This window comes from Salarias fasciatus, chromosome 20 (assembly GCF_902148845.1).
Source record: "Salarias fasciatus chromosome 20, fSalaFa1.1, whole genome shotgun sequence".
Classification (NCBI taxonomy): domain Eukaryota; kingdom Metazoa; phylum Chordata; class Actinopteri; order Blenniiformes; family Blenniidae; genus Salarias; species Salarias fasciatus.
In genome coordinates this window covers 25,794,815-25,815,025 of record NC_043764.1, presented here as the reverse complement: position 1 = coordinate 25,815,025, position 20,211 = coordinate 25,794,815, and the positions used below count along the sequence as shown (strand labels likewise).

The following is a 20,211-nucleotide window of genomic DNA, read 5'->3' as shown; positions in this document are numbered from 1 at the left end:
CTGCCCTTCTGAGGCCGTTCGTTAAAATGGAAACACTTGATCAGAACGACGGACTGAAATGGAAAAAAGCTCCGTCTCGGCCGGCTGTGAGTGGAAATACGCAGAGACGACGACGCGCTGGCAGCGACTCGCTCGTCTGAGGAGGAGAAACATGTTGAAAAAGAAAAGTGTCGCCCCGTGTTAAGGCTCGAGACGCGCTGAAACTTAGCAGGCATGTGTGCTTCTGTGTTGGTGGAGAGCAGAGGCCGAGGGTTTCCCCCTCGCTCTGCGGCAGTGGAGTATATGCATGATCCACGGCGGAGTGAAAACCATCGCACAACACATATGTACAGTAATCTACATCAGAGGGACAATAGAGATAGAAGGAGATCCACAGCTTCATGAGGACTCTGCTGTGACTTGGTATTATTGCTGATGCATTATAGGCACAGTCAACGTGGGATTGAAATGTGCTTTTAACACTGTTTGCACTATCAGAATCGCTAGTTTCATACTGTTACATGTGCATTTGTCGTCATTATTTTGTGGATGAGGAAAGCTCTCGGTCGTCGGTACAGATCAGGACAGGATGAGTGTTTCTTTTATCTCCTTCCATCCCATCCCCCGCAAATAACAATCTTCTCCAGTAGAGGCAGAAGAAGCACAAACTGGTGAACGCATGGGATTTCTAACTTAAAGCATTCGGGCATCGTCCGCGTACCTCCGTGACTCCATCCCGCTCTCCTTCTGGCCTCCGTCGGTCTTTCTCTACCTAACGTTTCCACAGTTCGTCATCATATCCTGCACTGACAGGGGAACCAGCAGCGTGGACGCTGCCACAGGTGAGAGGGGGAGGAGCCACAGGTGAGGAACGATGGAGCAGGGAAGGAGCGACAGAGGGGGCTTACGATGTGACGGATGCTGTGAATGAATCTTCTCTCGCCCGAGGCCGCCCTCGCTCCGCCGCGGCCGAGGGCCGATTGGACAGGAGAGTCTCCCCGGCGGATCATAGCTCGGACTCGGGAGAGCCGATGTTCTGGTAGCCCGTCTTGGTGCTGGTGCCGTAGTTGGTGTTGGTCATCTCCTGCGTGCCGCCGGGGCCCAGGTAGGCGCGGTGGGCCGGCATCGGGGACGGGGCCTCGCTGGGGTTCTTGCTGAGGATGAAGCGCTGCTCGTCCTGCTCCTCCAGGTTGGAGATGTCCTTCATCATACCTTTGCGGTAGGAGACGGACAGCTTGTTGGAGCCGTCTGAGATCAAGTTGAAGTGGCGGGCGATGAAGACGAGGGGAAGCGGCAGCATGGCGACCACGATGAGGGCGTACGCCATGGCCAGCGCCCACGGAGGGTAGCTCTGGAAACGCTCCGAGCCCTGGCAAGAAAAACACATGACACTTAACTCCTGATCCTTTCTACAGCTCGTATTAACACACTCGGCACGACAGAAGTGACCACTCACCTCCGACTCCACCCAGGCATTGTAGCCCGCAGGACTGACGGCCATTTCTATGACCGTGGCGACGATGAGCACCACCAGGACAGCAGGCGACACGTATCTCCACATGTAGTAGTAGAAGCTGTACGGCCTGAAGCCCAGCATGTCCTCCAGGTCCTGCATGAACCTGAAGACACACAAACACACCGCTCCAAGTAAGAGGAATAAAGTGAGCAAACAAAGCCCGCAGTCCGGATGTGAAGCTGGCAGAGATCACAGCAGAAATAATGTGACAATGAGCCAAAATGGACAGATTTTCACTAAATAGAAAAGTTTAAAGTGCCACTGTCTCTTTAAAAAGAAGCTAAGAATTGAGAGCGCAGCCATTGGTCCGGGCACCACCGGTCCAGAGACGCCGTCTGGCTTCAGCTCACCTCTTGGTGCCGTAGATCCAGGCCACAGAGACGTTCTCCAGGATCACCACCACAGTCAGAGGCAAACCCGCCGAGTAGTCGTCAAACATGGTGACGAAGTAGTTCCCTGAACGCTGCACAAACAGCAGGCCCAGCAGGAAGGCGATGATGCAGCAAACCACTGACGGAGAGAAGAAGCACCCGGTCAGAGAAGAACCAGCAGAACGAGCAGGGAACATCGAAAGACGATGAAGACTCACCGCACAGGATCTCTTTGCGGATCTTAAAAGCGTCCAGGATGGGCGTGGTGATGCCGGTCATGGTGCCGATCATGCTGCCCAGGCCCAGGTTGATCAGCATGAAGAAGAACATCACGGACCAGAAGGGGCTGGCGGGGAAGTGAGTCATGGCCTCCGTGAAGGCGATGAAGGCCAGGCCGGTGCCCTGAACCGCCTGGAGGACGGAGACGAGGAGGCGGGGAGACGAGGAGGGGGAGGTCGCAGCGGTCAGAGGTGATTAATGGGGACGAAACAACTGCCGGGAAATGATTCACCGGCCCAACTTCCATTTCTGGGTTCATTCATTATAGAGCAGACCTCCAGGTGCGCCTGAAGGCAGGCAGCCTTTAGAAACTCCAACATCGCCGCCACGAGAGTCTGACAGATAGTCTGACTTCAACATATTCCTGAAAACATCGAATTCTAATCATCTACACAAGATACAAAGACTTGATCTCAAGAGGCTCATTTAATCGGTCACAGCCTGATTGATAAGATGATGGTTCATCTCTTATTGCCTGTGACTGCAGGGTTTTTTCATATAGAATCAATTTCAGTGTAATTATCTCAGAACACTGAACCATGTAATGAAATGTGGAGGAAAAAACAAACAAACAACACTACATGAGGCGGTAGAAAAACCTCCCCTTTAAGAAGAAGAGCTGACTGGAGGCGTTTCCCACCCACCTTGTTGAGCTCGTCCTCCAGAACGCAGGCGTCCAGGCCCAGCTGGCCGAAGCTGTCCTCCTTCACCGTCTTGATGACGCCGTACATCTCAGCGTAGTCCTGAGCGGACAGGTGGGAGAAGTTGATGTGCGGCGGGATGAGCTCTCTGCTCAGCACGCCCGAGTTCAGGTAGCCCAGGATCTTCTCAGCGTTGCTGCGGGGAGACGAGAGACGAGTGAGGGAGGAGAGGGAAAAAAAAGGGCCTGAGACGGAGGGGCCGGCGGCGGGGGGGGGACACTCACTCGACCACACACTTCTCGTTCATGACGTTGGCTTTGAAGCCCAGGACGGCGAACACCACCAGCGTGGCCAGGATGGAGGTGACGAAGTTGATGATGGAGACCAGCGCCGCGTCGAAGTGGCAGTTGTTGTCTCGCTTGTTGTAGCTGGAGAAGGCGATGACGCCCCCGAAGCCGAGGCCCAGGGCGAAGAAGACCTGCGTGGCGGCTTCCCTCCACACCTGCGGCTCCAACATCTTCTCCAGCTGACGAGGGGAAACAAGTCAGAAATCAAAGATCAGCTTCTTTAAAACCTTCACAGTTTATTCTACTCTGAGCTGCTTGGATGCTCCAGTAAAAACACAACACAAACATTTAGAATACAAAACTTGGTATCATTTGCATTGGGAGACTGATGTTGTGGAGTAGTTCATTTCTGACAGTGGAAGTAGAAGCTTATTTTGCTGCAAAATGTGAAATTATAAGTTTGTTTGTTGCTCTGTTTCTTTCCTTTCCCTTCGTTTCTGATTCAGTTGCAGTTTGCCCTTTTCACCGTCACCGAAGTGAATCTCAAATAGAATTGTTTAGTTTTTCTCTGTGAAACTGCAGTGATATCTGGGTTGTAAATGGGGCTAAATCATTACAGTTCAGCTGAACTGAAACACACATGTTCATTCCTGTTGCATAAGATGAACCTTTAGTTTTGTTTCTTCATATCAACAAGCCAGAAACTAATTTCCTATGATTGATTTAAAGCATTGAAACTTGCATTTATTATAGATTTAATAAACACAAACTGCAATAATTTTGAGCTCAGACCACAAATATCAGGAATACAGCAGCACTGAAAGTTAAACCAATGTAATAATGACCAATGAAAAAAGGTTGAAGCGTTTCATCAGAATATTGATGAATGATGTAACTTTCTTACTGCACCACACAAATCCACCACTAGAGGGAGACATCAACACAACACATAACCTGAAGTGACTGTGTATACATTCTGTTTTGATGAATGGACCTCAATGAGAGGAAGTAATGGCATCTTTTTTATTTTAAACTCAGTAGATTCACTCATTTGAGATTGATAAATCTGTTAAAGAAAGATGTGATGTTTTTTTTCGTACTAACAAATTAGGTGAACGTTTTGTGAATATTTGCAGATTCCTCTGATGCAGCTCCATAAAAGCCATCAGCCACTCCTGCAGCAGGTCAGGCGTCATTGTGATATTTCGTTTATCATGTTTACTGTCAGGATGGAGTCGTGATCGTTTCAACTAAGACATAAATGTCAGTCAGATCAGACATCTGAATCTGCTCAATAAACTTGATTAAACGGGCCTTTTTTTTCTTTTTTTTTTTTTTTTTCTTCAAACGGGCCACAGATTTCCTCTCACCTTGGGGGTGAACATGTGAGCGATCCCATCGACGGCTCCTTTCAGCATCAGGCCTCGTACCAGGAAACAGAACAGCACCACGTACGGGAAGAGAGAGCTGAAGTACATCACCTAGAGAGAGAGAGAGAGAGAGAGAGAGAGAGAGAGAGAGAGAGAGAGAGTCAAGCACATCACCCAGTGTTTCCATGGACACGCTTCACACATGCAGGAAGGAGTGCTGCCACACACACACACACACACACACACACAATGGATCTGTGAAATCGTACCAAATGTGAAGAAGAGTCCTTGAAGTCAGCAACGCGGCCTACAGTGTTTCATGGTGTCATCGCTGCACTGGCGACGATAATCGGATCACGGAGTTAAGTGTTTAAAAAGCGTGTCAGACCTTGGCGATCTGCTCTCCTCTTGTGTATTTTGTCACCGAGGCTGCGGTCTGGATGTCGCGCTGTGGCGCATGACTCACTCTCTGGACGGAGATTACAGGATGTTGTTGCAGATGTCGCCAAACGGAGAATTTTTCCATCTGCATCCTGAACCGGTTTATTCTGGGTTCGGTTTAAAGCGTATCAATGTTGCATGGCCCTCTCCTCTGCGACGAGGGAGGGATCTAAGAATAGACCGTGCTGATAAAAGTCTTCGCACCTTCTTTAAAAAAAAAAAAAAAAGCTGAATAAAAGAGTCACCGATCGTCAGATGGGCCTCTGCGGAGCAGAGGGCGGCGCCGCCTCACCTTCCCGGAGGACTGGATGCCCTTGATGACCGCCAGACACACCATGATCCAGGCCACCAGCAGGGACAGGGTCATCTTCCAGTTCAGGCCGCCGGTGTCATCGATGGTGCTGGTGATGTTCAGAGTCTGCCGGTACCAGAAGTAGGTGGTGGCCGAGCTCTTCTCGCACTCCGGCTCCACGACTGCCACAGCAACAGGAGAGAAAGAAGAGAGGAGAGGGAGAACAGACGTGAACAAGGCTCTAAAGACAGAGTGAAGGGCAGCCTCGTCAAAACAATAGCTTAAAACAAGTTAACTACTACTCACTCATTTACAAATTTATACTCAGAAACAGAAAATACTTCCAGTTTTATTCATACTGGGAAAAAATGACAGATTTTCCGTCTGTCAGACTCAGATATTTCCAATTGTCTTGAATTAAGAGAAATGGCAGCCGCACAGTGAAAGTCATTTCTAACGTCAGCGCAGTTTCCTTGATTCAATCAAGCAAATATTTGGCCTCATTTCATCCCACTGGCTCTCCATCAATTTATGTCACTTGGCGGTTCAGACAGTTAACTGCTTTTTAAAGTCTTGTTAAATGACAAATATGACTTTACGGAGGTGTCAAGAAGCCTGATATAAATGCACAGGCTCACTCCAGCATTTATTGAAAATCTTAAATGGCCTTTACTTCTTTTCCATCTGAATCAAAAGTGCAAAAACAAGTGATGAATACAGACTGAGACTCAAAAACAGAATGTATTGATGAGGAAAATATAAAATATGATATTGTGATGTATGATCTTTCTTAGTTTCTGATTTATCTTTATAATGTATAGAAGAATTCACTGAAATTCTTAAAAACTCCTGTTGAAACCTGAAAATAACTGTCAGATAAATGCACTGGAGTAAAAAAAAAACCAAAAACCAAAATGGAATTTCTCATAAAGTAAATGCCTACCAATTACTTTATGTCTGTGTATACGCAAAGCGCTTAAGCAAATGTACTTTCCATCTTTGCAAAAACGTCCACTAATGTGCGCTGGATGCCGCGCAGCATTCCTGCTGTGTCCCTGACGGTAAACAGACTCAGCGTCCTGCCAGCTGGGGCTGCTGAACCGACCGGCGGCCGGCTCTACGACCTGACCAGCATCTCTGTGCCGCGGCCCCGAGGGGCGAGGTGCAGGACCGGAGCAGGACCAGAGCAGGACCGGAGCAGGACCGGAGCAGGACCGGAGCTGGACCGGAGCAGGACCGGAGCAGGACCGGAGCAGGACCGGAGCTGGACCGGTCCAGACAAACAGAGATCCTGCAGAAACTCTGCTGCTTGACTTCAATGCAAAGTCTTTCTGCAGCTCGAAGCCCTTCACTGGAGGAGGAACTGTTATGCATGTGCAGCGTGTATTGTTTTATTGTGAATCATGAGGGGAACAGTCACAGCTGGGAGGAGGGAGGAGCAGCTCCCTTTCAGGCCTCCACCCTGTGTTTGTCTCTCTGTCATGGACTCACTGGCTTGGGTTCCATTTCTTCGGAGGGGGCATTCGGCCCAAGGCAGCGGATACTGGAAGGACTGGAAGAAGTAGAAGATGCTCCAGCCGATGATGACATTGTAGTAGAGGCCCACGAAACCGCAAACCTGACAGGAAATGAGAGAGAGAGAGGGAGAGAGAGAGAGAGAGAGAGCAGCAGAAGTCAGCTCTGCTGCAGGAACAATAATGCCACAGCAAACAGCGGCGGGGACAAACAGCGAGCACAGCGGAAAGCTGAAAGCCTCGTCAGTCAGACACTGAGCACACAGCTTAAGTCAGAGTACATATGAATTATTGAGCTGTTTGCTCTCACAGCCCAGGCTGGGCTCCTCCATGAGAAGGTATTTATAGCTCCTGAATCTGCCGCCGCCGCACGCCTGACTGCCCCGGGCCCGGGCCGGGCCGCTCCCTCCCCCGCTCCGTCAGCGCCACGGACCGACGGACGGCGCTCTAAGCCGGCGACGCTGATGGGATGGGAGCGCGACGGGTCACCACTCCGCTGATGATGGGGACGGATTACGACAAGGCCGCGCGCTGGTCTTTGCACGCCGATCGCTCGGCGGCAACAGGAGGCGATAATGCGAGCGGGCAGATGGAGTCCAACAAACTCCTCAGCACGTCTGCTGTCGAGGAGCAGCGCGCACGTAATTACAGCGAGCGCCCGACAAAAATCCCATGAATCAAAGTCAGGGATGTCAAATTATTTGTTTAATTTAATCCGCTAAGGATGAGATAACAGCATCTGTTATGAACCTATAAAACAGATCTTTGGTTGCTGGGCGGCTTGCTTTATTGTTTTACAATCTCAGTAATTAATGTGAGATGGAAAACTGTCTGTGGTTTTTTTCAGCCCGTGAGGAGACGTCAAATATTACATGAAGACAGTCAACAGTTAAAGATTAATGAGGGGAATTAATTAATTTGAAGTGAAATTACAGGAAAAAAAAAACAATTTCCAGTTTTTCATTCAAAAAAATCCATCAGTGTGAATTACATAACCACTGGAGACGTTTCACTGATCAGTGAAATTCACTTTACTAAGAGAGGGAGTAAATCAGAACGCCCAATAATCAAATTATATGAGTCACAGTGTGGTTATATATTAATTTGATCATGATGTTGACCTGTTATTATTAGTCTACACCCAGTCATGACGGCTTTTAATCGTCACGCTGCAGACTATTAGATCCTCCAAGTTTTCAGACGGAGTCAAATGAGGGTATTATTCATTGAATTGGAAATCCACATTTAATAAACTTTTATTTATAAACTACGCCTGGTCAGTAGAATTTGATCTTTAGTAGCCTTTAATTGTACTAGCTCCAGTCAAGATGGATTTTTAAAGTTTTGGCCCACTAGAGGCTCAAATCCAGCCAATCCAATCCCAAAACAACATTTTTTTTAAGATAGAAGACAAAGGAAACCAAGAATTAACCAGAGGAAAAATGTGGGAGTCATGTGAGTATTAACAGGTTGTGTGAGGATCGACCTCTGTCCTTCAGTCGGATCTGAAACTTCGTCTGCCAGAGGAGGGTTTATCCCCATTCATCCCAAAGCAACACTCCACCATCACAATCTATGGCGTTTTGAGCTTAATAGCACTGGTTTACCTGTCAAAACTGACACAACAAAGTGTGTAAACGCTGTGGAGGAATGCAGAGAAGACGCTCCAGAAGTCCACAGCCCTCAGCCGCTGCTTATGAAAGGGTTAATTCATGAAATCATCCTTTTGTTGGCTGAAGCCTCCTGATACTCCAGGGTTCAGACTCTCGTGTGGAGTCACTGTGTTTGCATGACTGCTTTTCTTTGTCGCCAGTGAATCAATGACTGTAATCCAAGACGCTAAACATTTAGCACAGCGGTGTCAAATTCAGTCCAGTTCAAGAGGCCACAACTTCATCTTGAACGGTCTGGACTGCTAAAAAAGCGACACAGTAACCTTTAAATTTTTACTTTCAAATTGACTTGTGTGACTCAGAGTATACTTGTTGAAAATGTCTATATTTCTGCAAAAACCAAACAATTACTAGAGAAAAATACTAAAATCTCAACATGAAGTCAAATTTAATGAAACCTTCTGGTGCAAAACACAGTGAATTGTCCAAAAAGCTTCATAATTTAGCAGGTCAAGTCTTCAGATCTGCACAGTTTAAAGACAGTGAAGAGTTTGTGGGTTTGCTCCACATCATACAGCCCTCTATATTCATTCAGTTCTTCTTTGGCTTCTCTGTCAGTCCCCCATCAGTATTGTCACTGTACTCGAACGTCTCCGAGCCTCGGCTCGTCCTCACAGATCCACCGAGCTGTGGAACGCCAGGCACTCATTAAGACATTAAGGCAGCATGCAAAGCCTGCATAATTACGTAATAGAGTAATTGGAGGCCCGGTTGATTACACGGCACACTCACCATCAAGCTGGAGACCCCGATGCCCCCCAGCCGCGGGTAGACGTAGTTCCACACCCCGATGCTGCCGCGCCGGATCCGCTGACCCACGGCCAGCTCCAGGAAGAACAGGGGGATGCCGATGAGGAGCAGGAGGATGAAGTAGGGCACCAGGTACGCGCCTGGGAGGGAGCGGGAAGTTACTGTGATGCTCATTTTTCAGACGCTTGATATTCGTGAGGTGAGGCTGATTATCAAGCAGCCAAAGAAACAACATCGAATTCATTTCCTTATCTGTTTTTATACTCCTTCCAATCTGCTTTCACTGTTCTCCATTCACGTCTCTTATCTCTCCCCTCTTCTCCTCCATCCTCTCCTTCCTCATTTTGAGCCTCCATTCATCATTTGGTCTGATCGGCTCGCGTGGATTCACAGGAACGCTCGTGGAAAACAAGTCACGTCCAGCTCCTGCTTACGTCAAGATATGAAGGGCGGCACGGCGCCATGGAGACAAAGCCCTCCACCGCCGGGGAGCATGGCCGGCTGCACGGAGACAAGACTGCTTCCACAACGACTGACTCCACTTCAAAACCTCCGACAAGTTCCAGAGTCGAGTCTGGAGCGGTTGCTGTTTGCAGGGCAGCTCTCAGAATCACAAACATTTGCTGTCACCTTTAATATAGATTTATTAATTCATCACAGCAGCATTTCAAGTTCAAATGACCTCTAACCTCCCATCGACTCAGTCTGAGATCAAACTCATTTCTATCAGTCACTTTTTCAAAATGCTGCACAGTAAATAAAGTCTAAACGTCAGATAAACTCTGATACTTTCTCTTTTCCATTCATTCCTCACGCCGATAATTGACTTGCATTGTCTCTGTGGTGTCCCCGTTTCTCCCTCCAGTGGTTTACTTGATGCTTCATCTGGATTAAAATATTAAGACGAATACTGACGCTCACATCACAAGCAAATTCACAGAGAAATGTAACCAATATAAGAGACGCAAGTCGTGTGAATCATTTAATTGTAAAAGAGGATAATCTTGTGTGAGGGAGCATGTAAGCCTGACATCTATCTTTGTAATGAGAGGATAAAAAAAACACGCATTCACCATGAAACGTTCCAAAAAGAGGCAGATGATGGCAAATAATGGAGCAGTGACAGAAACAGTTTGTCCTAATCTCTTGGACCAGTCCAGACACGACAAAGCAGCACCTCCCACTGAGTGCAGATTCAACGGGGGACACACACTCATTATTGTGCGCAAATAAATTCACACACTGTGATTAAAAATGTGCAAATGTACACAAATTCAGCTTTGTTATCGCACTTTCCCAATCCCCTCTTTACACACGCCTCCCACACCAGGCTCCAGCAGCGTCTGAAAGCCCAGGAAATCAGTATTTACTGTTCCACTTCCTCCATCTTTGTCATCACCACCCCCTCATCTCATTATAATACCAGTAAATCAGAATGCCGAAGAGATAAACCCTTCGCAAGAAAACTGCTTCAGAAGCAAAGGACAGCTTCACAGTTTATACTGAACTTTTCCGTCCCAAGATGTTGACTTTCCTCTGGTTTCAAGATTTACTTGTGCAATTAAAAAAACAACAAACACTGGTTGAAGTAGTGCATAGTGATCTTCCGTTGTGCAGACACCTGCCTCCGTATCAGCTATCGACCGACATCCAACATGTCCGGTCTGTGCAAATTCTTGAATTACTAGTCAGCTCACAGCTCCTCCTGAAGGAGAGCCGCGTCCTTCAGACTTCAGAGCAACAGACTGCAGCGCTCCTCCAGCTGCCGTCCATCCTCTCCTCGCACGCTCTGTCCGACCGGAGCTGATCCCAGAGCAGCCAAACCCCATTTCACCAGCAGACGACCACACCGAGACAACCAACCGCTCACACACTGTCATTACAGTCAGCTTATAGACTCCCAGCCACTTCACATGAATGTGGTAGAAAAGCTGGGCTCCCTGGGGAAAACCTGCACGTGCACCGGGAGCGTGCGGCCACAGAAAGACCCCCGAGCACCGAGATGACGGATGAAATCACCATGGTGGCTGCTGGATTACAGGCCACATCATGGCTACAAGTTGAGGCCGTCCATGCTGCTGAATGTAATCCTGTTTCTCATGTCTGACTGACTTCCAGGCCTCAGCAGCTCCTGTTCGCCTGTTCATAGCTGTGTCGGTGAGTTCTGCCATCCTGGTTCTTGATCGTTTCGAGATTTCAGGCATGGGAAGGAAAGCTACCATGACACTCCTGCTTTGGCAGGTTTGCTGCCAAACACAATTTCATAAGACAAGAAAGTAGATTAAGAATAAGTGGAGTTAATGCCCTGCCTCCTGAAAACAGTCTAAAACTCTGATCTGAGCAACTTCTAACAGGACTGTTTGACCAAAACAGAGGTTACTTCAGAGCGCTCTCAAAAATTCCACCTTGGGAGCCATTTTTTAAAAAAGTTGTGTTTTCAGAGGCTCTGAGCTCTGAGCTGTAAACACACTCCCAAGACGTAGCAAAGGTTGTGTGTTTTCACTAGAATACATGGTGTAAATGTTGGCAGCCTTGAATCAGAACAGGGTTTTTCCTTGTCAGCACTCTGAGGGTCCGGGGAGGGGGGGGGGTCCAATTAGCAGCTGACATTAAAACCCGACAGTCTCTTTGATCACACACACACACACACACACATGCATCAGATAGTTTTATGTCCAGGCATTTCCTCCACCTACCTCCTCCGTTTTTCTGGCACAGGTAAGGGAACCTCCAGACGTTGCCGAGGCCCACGGAGAAGCCCACCTGGGCCAGGATGTACTCCAGCTTGTTGTTCCACGCCGGCCGGCCGTCCTCGGCGTCCGGGTCCGGGGAAGGCAGCAGCGCCTTGACGGGGGCGGTGGAGCCCGGACTCAGGCCCATGCTCATCTGGCTGCTCTTGTAGTCCATGGGGTGCTCCAGCGACAGCAGGTCGGCCACCGACTCGGTGACCGGCTCGCTGCTGTGCTCCCGCTGCGTCACCTTGGTGTTCTTTGGCATGGCTGCGACGCAGGAGCTCCTTCGGGCGGAGAAGTCGACGCAGGCCAGGCGAAACTGGGCGGAGAGATCAGGAAGAAGCTCGGAGGGAAAGGAACTTGTGCTTTTCTTTAAATCTGCGGAGGCAGACGGACGAGACATGAGGATTAACAGAGGATCATCAGCAGTAAGTTTAGAAGTATTGACTTACATATTGATTACAGATTGACTTACGTATTCACTGACAGTAAGAAGGATTTAGTATCTACTGACATTATAGGTACACAAATTATTTTTTTTAAATAAATTGACTATTTGTTGTGAACTCAAACTTTTCCAAAGTAATCAGTCGTCAGCAAGAAATGTGATGACTCACAAAGCAGAGTAGCTGCCGCTGGATTCCTCCTTAACACGACGGGAAAGCAGTTTAGACTATAGAAACCCAGGAAAACAGCAGCACATTCGAGCCATGAGGCATTTCAGTAATCCCCTTCATTATGGCGAAGGAGACAGATTGAATCACCGTTTCACAGCAGAGCTCATTATACTCAAGTTGAGTCATGTGAATAGCATGAGCAGCGGCGAGCGGCCGGCCTGAGTGACTGCAGCTCTCAGAGGAGCCCAGCGCAGTGAAACCCAAGCCTCCGAGCATCAGTTCCATCAGTTATCGCTGTTTTTCCACTCAGCTCACAGATGTAACATCTTGTCTGCAGACTGAGACGCTAATCCGCCTGCTTCGTCGTAGCTTCAGCAAAAACTATGTAAATAATGATAAAATCGTGTGTGTGTGTTAAACCTCCCAAGGAGTGAAGTGACGGGATCCAGCAGACCCGACTAATCCAGAATGAACAAGTGAACATCTTAGTTCACAAAACGTGGGATCAATTTACCTGAGAGCCAAAATACATGGAGCAAACTATTTCTAATCATTTCTGTATAAATAGCCTGGCTTTTACTGGACTGTAGACTGTAGTTATTTACCATCTACTGAAAAACTCTTTACTCTGTCTCTTTCCTCCGTCCACAAGGAGCTGGAGCCCAGGCGCTTCCAGGAAGATGGAAGTTCATCACATCACATGACAATGGAGTTGGAGTGTTTTCAAAAAGCTCCAAATAGTGAGCCGTTTTCAAAAAAGTGATGCTTCGAGTGGCTCCGACTGCCGCTGTCGTTTGCACGGTGCTCATTCGCTTTAAAACACTGCATCAACTGGTCCCTGGCAGCAGCTAACGTAACCCTGGAGCGGATGACTTGGTTATGGAGGTCTGGTAAAGCTGCACGAGTAAGATTTTATTTTACCACGGTGCCGTCGCAGAGCCTCATGGGACATTACGCAGCACATCTGTCAGGATTGGCATAGCCCCAACAAAAAGCTTTTAAAAAGCAAGATTTTGATGTATAGAACAGATGAAGCTGTAGTAATACAGGATTGACAGAGCGGAGAGAACTGGTGTTTGAGGTTTGATGGAAACACGGCGAGAACATCAGTATTCTAGGTACCTTCCCTAATTAAAGGTCAGCGTGGAACGAAGACGGATGCAGACAGATTCAGCTACATGTGAAAACACCTGGACCAGACTCCGAGGGTTCATCTCGTTCCCGGTGGCGTGACACGGGTGACGGCTGAAGGACGGAGAAACAGGGTCGGAGGGGTTTGACCTGACGACGAGGCGTCTAATCTGCCTCTGTGTGCAGCCGTCCGAAACCTCAGCTGGCTTTGTATTCTCAGCCACTTCTTAAGGCGAGCTGCCAGCCGGCCAGACTCCAAATCCCATCCGAGGAGCCGACGGGTAGCACGCACATCGAATTCCTCAACCGGCCTGCAGTCACGACACACAGCGGCTCGGAGACGGCGGGCGCCACACCGATTCCGGCCCGGGCCTGACCTTTTCCCACAGAGCCTGCTGCCTCACAGGACTGAATCCTCTCCCAACACTTTCTGAATGGAGTGTCAGGCAATCGTGTGCATGTTCGCAAACAAATGTGCGTTTTTTTGGGCCTAAACTGCAGTTTTGGGGGTCTCTAAGCTCCTCACTCAAAGTTTTTGCCCTACTTTTTAAAGGGGTGAAAATGTTGGTATACTTAGTAATGAAATGGCCTATTTACACCGCAGGATGACGGGAGCTTGACAGATATGAGAGGACACTCTCGCTAACCCAGCGTGCAGTGAAAGTTTTCTCCACACCAGCAAATGTCGGAGATTCACAGTGTGTGCGCCGTCACAGATGGCACGTTACAGAGCCGGCAGGGACTCGAGGACAGTGCAAGACGCCGTGATTCAACAGCTGATGGCCAAACGAGAAAATGCGGGCACTTGGATGTGAACGTACAGAAAATGAGAGATACGTGATGAAACATACATGCAGGTGCAGATGTGTGTGATCCCACTGCTCTGACTTCCCTCCACCGGTTTGGCTGGATGATGTAACACCAGCAGGTTCCTCTAGGAAAGCAGGCTGCACTTTTATCTCGTGGTGGTTGCTAAGCAATGCCTCTTCCTGCAAAATTGAAATCCAGTCCCCGCAGCATCAGTGGCCTGGTCGCCTGCCTCTCCTCTCGCCATCTCAAATGGACGGACGTGATATCCCCCGGAGGAGCGCTGCAAATAGCGTGGATCTGGAGAGGCAGGCAGGCCGGCTGCGGGGAAAGCTGGAGGTGGTGGTCTGTGGCGGGGTCCCTCAAGCTGTCAGTCAGGCGGCACGAGCCGGTCAGTGTGTGACCGATGCACACGGCCACAAATCCCCATCACATCCGATCTGAGCCCGACACGCCAGAGTGAAGGCGACAGGGACCGAGCAGCACCTGCTGGGTGGCGTTTAGGTGCGCTTCACACAGCGCCCCCCCCCCCCCCCCCCCGCCCCCCCCCCCCCCCCCCCCCCCCCCACACACACACACACACACACACACACATGCACACGCACGCACGCACACCGACGCTTCAGGAGCTTGTCCCTGCGTGGATATAACCTCTGATGCCTTGTCAAGGTCAAAGCAGTCGCCTCATAAGGTGAAAGCGGGGCCGATGGCAGCCGCCAGATGGGGGGGGGGGCGTCCCGCGTAATTTCTCCTATTTGTGGCAAATTGAGACGCGCGTGGCGCGTCCTCGTCAAACCCGGAGGATTAATCAGCGACGCTCGCCGTCAGCGCCGCGGAGAGATCCTCATCTGTCAGGTGATGAGGGGAAGGACGCCCTCGCTCCTCTCCATCAATTCATCTCAATTGATTCCGCTTAGATTTTTTTTTTTCACGCTTCGCCACAATGCGAAACCATTAAAAGACGATGACAGCGCGAATCGAGCGCAAACGTGTTTCCAAAAATGAAATTCCTACCTGATGTGTTGTGCAGAGCAGGTTATATCAGTGGGGACAACATACATCCACCGTCTTCATTCAGCCACTGTCTCCGTACGCAACATCTCTGCGCGCAAACAGACGCGAAGCCACGGCGCGCTGCAGTCGGTCACACGGGGCGCGTGGCGCGTAAAGTCTGACGCAGGAGCTGAACGCGCGCCACAAGTTTGGCTCCTGTAATCACATCAGACCCTGTCGATTCACTGAAGCGCTCGTTCAGCCTCGGCTCCGCAGCTCCACCTCTGGAGCTTCCACGTGGTTCTGGCCGCGTTGTGGGATAAATCAGCCCCTCGCGGGCTGGAGGAATTACTATGGTAAGTCACGACGAAGTCTGACGCAGGTTTGACTCATCGGGCCGCGCGCACGTCAGCAGCTGATAGAGAAACATCTGCAGTGGTCCCGGGATAAATATTAAGATGCTCCACACAGGTGGGCTCAAGGAAGGTGATACGGATGATTTGAAGCATGATGTCTGCGCTTATGTTCAAATAATCCCTGATGGAAAAGCCATTGTTGTCATTATTACTGGATTGCATCATTCAAAGAGTTTATTACAGCTGAGGTTGAGATATATCTTAGCGAACTTGCTATCCCAGTTCAGAAGAGCCAACTTCATGACTGTTAATGTCACAAAGTGGATCAAACTGTCTTTTATATATAGGTAAAAGAGAAAGTGCAGATGAGGTCAGATCAAGGCCTTGGCTCATCAGTTATCATCATTATTATTGTTGCATATTGATGCATAGAGGAGAGCTTGTTAGTACCAAAGAGACATGTCAGTTCTTTATTTCGCCCGCAGTGTTGTAAAGTAAAATAGGTGTGAAACGATGGTTCTGAATGGCCATTTTTCTGGAGTGTAGATAATTTGTGGCACAGTCATTTTTCTCACTGACACCAGCAATTTATTCTGCCCTTGGCTCCGTGCACTCCATGTTTTTCCTCCCTCTCCTGTCTCACTGGGTGGTCTTTTTCTCTGCACTGAACAGAACAGGCAGGCAGGCAGGTCTGCTCGTCCTTTTTCTGTTGTTGTAGCTGTTTATCCAGCTGATGACGAGGATGTGAGTCATTAGAGGCACGTGCCAGGTATTCCTGGACCGTTTCATTGAGGAAGTCAGGAGTATTACAATACTGTTTTAAAGAGGTGCTACAAATATGTCTCACTCAGAGGGATGCTGCAGGTTGACGCTCCTCTGATAAACTTATGGGCTGCTCGTGCACGTTCTGTGCCAGTTATTCACATTGAAGGTGTTGAATCAGATGTGCTGCCGACGTGTGATTCCCAACTTTAAATACGAAGAGCATCTTGGCTCTGCTGCTTGTGCGAATCCCCCCCAGCTGATGCTGTTTCAATAACAAAATCCTAAAACCCACCTCAACACGCCATCACACACACACACACACACACACACACACACACACACACACACACACACACACACACACACACACACACACACACACACACACTGCATCAACTGACAACATGTATGCACAGTATGCCTCCTGTCTCCTTCAATCCACTCATGTGACTCACTTTCCAAGGGCTGGCTGCTGGGATCAGTTGCCATAGCAACTGCTGATCATATGATGGTTACTCACCCCGCCAGCTTTTTTTTCCTTTCTTTTATTTTCTGCCTCCTCCTCCTCCTCCTCCTCCCTCCCTCCCACCGGCGTTCTGCATGAGGCTGTGAATGAGGGATATAGTACCACACCTCTGCACCTCTCAAAACACAACATGTGGTTTATCACCTCCGATGTGTGACCTGCCTCGAAAGCTCGCCGTTTATCACACCTCGGAAATCATGCAACAACAGACGCGGCGGCGTCCCCTGCTTCCTGTCACAGCCGGAAATCTTGTGCAGGATTACTCACCTTAAAGCCCCGCGTTTCGCCGCAGGTCACAGTTTGCGGCGATGGCTCTGAATCACTGCGCTAAAACGCTGTGGACGGAGGTGAGCGGAGCGGAGACATCAGAGCGGCTCTCCGTCACCGGCCTCAGACACGCTGACCTTCAGCGGGGTGGTTTTATTTTGAGCAGGGAGGGGAGAAACGGCAGCCGTCGCCACATTTCACATGCTGTTGAAGCCGAGCAGAGCACAGAGCAATAAGCTGCCGGTTGGTTTGTGATTTATTGAGCCTTTCAAGGCCGTTTATAAGAGTTTAGTTGTGTGAGAGTGGCCTGCTAAACGCCCAGTAAATAGAGATGCACTGAACCCTGAGAGTGATCTTCATGCAGCAATACATCCCCAGAGGGAGACGCTGAGTACCGCTGCTCCTGTACTGCTGGAGATAACATATCTCCATTTAGACTGCTTAATGAGCAGCAATTCTAACGCTCTCCAGGTTAAAAGAATTCTTATGAGTCCGTCAGATCATAGTGAAACATCAGAGAAACACCAGCCCTCATCTCTAACCTCAGGAGAAACAGGTTGCCAGGTCACGAATTAACCAGGCTGACGAACACCGGCGGGCAGAGCCAGATCCGTGTCTGGAGGGGGGGTTTCTGTGCAGCGCAGCCCCGGCGGCTCCTGTGATTCCTCCCCGTTCTCCCCTGTTCCTTCCTTTGATGGTGCAGTCCCTGCTCCGTCAGCCCGCTGACACCTTGCCCACTCCCCCCGGGTGTTAGAGAGCAGGTGGATAAGTGTAGAGGGAAGGATGTTTAAGACACTGCTGACCTGATAATATCTCTCTTTTACAGCTTCTCCCGTTCATCAGTAGCATTGAACACGTGAGCTTTCTGCACATCGTTGTTTACTGTCGGACTAGAAATGCGTTGCTCATTTGTATTCAGCCCCGGGCTTCTGCTTATTTTCCGTTAATGGCCGCCTCTCTGTTCCAGTGACAGGAGGCCATTAGCAGGCCAGTGAAGCTGCTCAGATAAAGACACTCAAACAGGAAAGCCGTGACCTCAGGAGGAGAAACATGGTTATCGACACACGTTCAGCTTTACAATCGATGGCTGAGATTCACACAAAGAAACAGAGAAAGCTCCTGGTGCATGATGGGAGTGGCCATCGAACCTGAACAGGTATAAAGAAGTTGTTCCCTGACTTAGACGAATTAAAAACTACAGATTGAAAATGTCCTACATCTACTGTAGCAAGGGTGTCAAACATAAGGCCCCTGGGCCCAAACAGGGCCACAAGAGGCTCCAATCTGGCCAAACCACCAAATGGTAAAAAATTCAGAGAAAACGTTTTTCTTTTAATAAAATAAGTAAATGAATAAATGAAAGATTAAGCGGACACAACAGAAGACTGAGGTATCAGTGATGCTGCCAGTGAAAGGTATCAGACTAGCAACACGCTCAGAGCCATGCCGTCAGGCGTATAATGTAACCGCTGTAGAAGAAGGTTTTTTAACTTTTGCAAAATTTCATTGAAATTGCTTTTATGTTGCAATTAGAGTCATTTTTGGTAGAGATTGGTTTTGCTAAAGTATAGACATTTTCACCACGTACACTCTGTACCACAAAAAAAAAACCTTCAAGTTGAAATGTAAATGTTATTATGGATCTATTTCACCTGTCTGACCCACTCAAGATGAGATTGGCCGCTGACTACACTTCTTAATTTACAACCATTTTTTTTACTGTGAGAAAAAAACAATGAAATCATTTTTGGAAATTGAGATAAACATTGTGTTTGAACGCTTCACCTTTGGTAGAGTTTTGTTTTCTCTCAGTAAGTGACTTGACTAATGGCTTGCCTTGAGAATATTCAAACAATAATAATGATAATACTGATAATAATAATAAGAAGAAGAAGAATGAAAATGATAATTATCATCATCATTATTATCATCGTCATCACAAAAGAACCTGCCTGAACATTTAAAATTAGGTTTTTCATTCCACATAAAAATGGTGCATAAAGGTGTTTGAGCTCCTTTGAAATACTCTTCTTTAATTTACAACTGACATGTGACCTTTGAAGATTTTTTTTTTTTTTTGAAACGTAATTTATGTCAACACGCCGTCACTTCTTGGAAAAGTCATCATCATTTGTATTAATCTTTTAAAAAACAACACAAACAGGTAGAGATAACCTAGTTTCTACATATTTTGCTTCTGCTATTAAAAAAACTGCTGTGAATTAGCCTGCATGCAGAACACTCACACTTTTAATGTCTCCAGGATTTTACTCACTTCCAATAACAGAGGCTGTTGCTCTCACTTTATTCTACTTTTATTTCTTTGAGTGCTGAAGTAGTTTGCGATTCAGAGTCACAAAGGTATAACCAATACTTTCATCTGAGCACTGTTTTCTACATGAGACTCATTTGTTCAATATGTTTTCGCTCCTTCATGTGTGGACTGTGATGGATGGCTCCTCTAGACGGTGGTTTCTCTTTTGGGGTGGCTTCCATAGCGTAATGTTGCTGTGAAGACTCACTCAAAGATTCATTTAGAGTTAAAAAAAGATGGCTGAGGTGGATGCGATGCATCCGCTGCTCGTCTTCGTCCCTCCAGTGGACCAGATGGCCGCTCAGAGCCGTGCTGTTTACACCACAAAAAATACTCACACAAGGAAAGACTTCCTGCTACTTCATACGTCGCTGTGCCTTGTGGGTATCAACGGGCATGAGCCAGGTTCAGATCAGGTGGAGATTGAAATTCTTCAGATTTTTAGGAGTAAGGCTGTCGGTCTGACTCCACATTGTTCCGTTGGGTAATGTGGGATACGATCGCTCGGCAGCGCATCGCTGCGATCCTCTGACACGCAGCCGCCTCAGAGGGCGACACGATGTACCAGAGCCCAGCACAGACGGAGCCAG

At 48.4% G+C, this 20,211-nt stretch overlaps 1 protein-coding gene across 1 annotated transcript; it reads right to left on the bottom strand.

Moving 5' to 3' along the window:
• Positions 1-927: 927 nt before the first annotated feature.
• slc6a17 (solute carrier family 6 member 17) lies at positions 928-12,201 on the bottom strand. The gene is made up of 11 exons (XM_030118578.1): positions 11,810-12,201; positions 9,096-9,253; positions 6,668-6,794; positions 5,177-5,358; positions 4,444-4,554; positions 3,071-3,312; positions 2,790-2,982; positions 2,085-2,277; positions 1,846-2,005; positions 1,436-1,598; positions 928-1,348 (listed from the first exon to the last, which is right to left on the bottom strand). Exons 1-11 carry the CDS (start codon positions 12,108-12,110, stop codon positions 986-988), a joined length of 2,193 nt encoding a protein of 730 aa, XP_029974438.1. The 5' UTR covers positions 12,111-12,201; the 3' UTR covers positions 928-985.
• Between the last annotated feature and the right edge of the window lie 8,010 nt (positions 12,202-20,211).

Coding starts and splice junctions, on each gene's coding strand:
- slc6a17 (XM_030118578.1), bottom strand. CDS start 12,110: ATGCCAAAGAACACCAAGGTGACGCAGCGGGAGCACAGCAGCGAGCCG. Junction 4,555..5,176: donor GCATCCAGTCCTCCGGGAAG/GTGAGGCGGCGC, acceptor CTCTCTCTCTAG/GTGATGTACTTCAGCTCTCT. Junction 2,278..2,789: donor TGGAGGACGAGCTCAACAAG/GTGGGTGGGAAA, acceptor TCCGTCCTCCAG/GCGGTTCAGGGCACCGGCCT.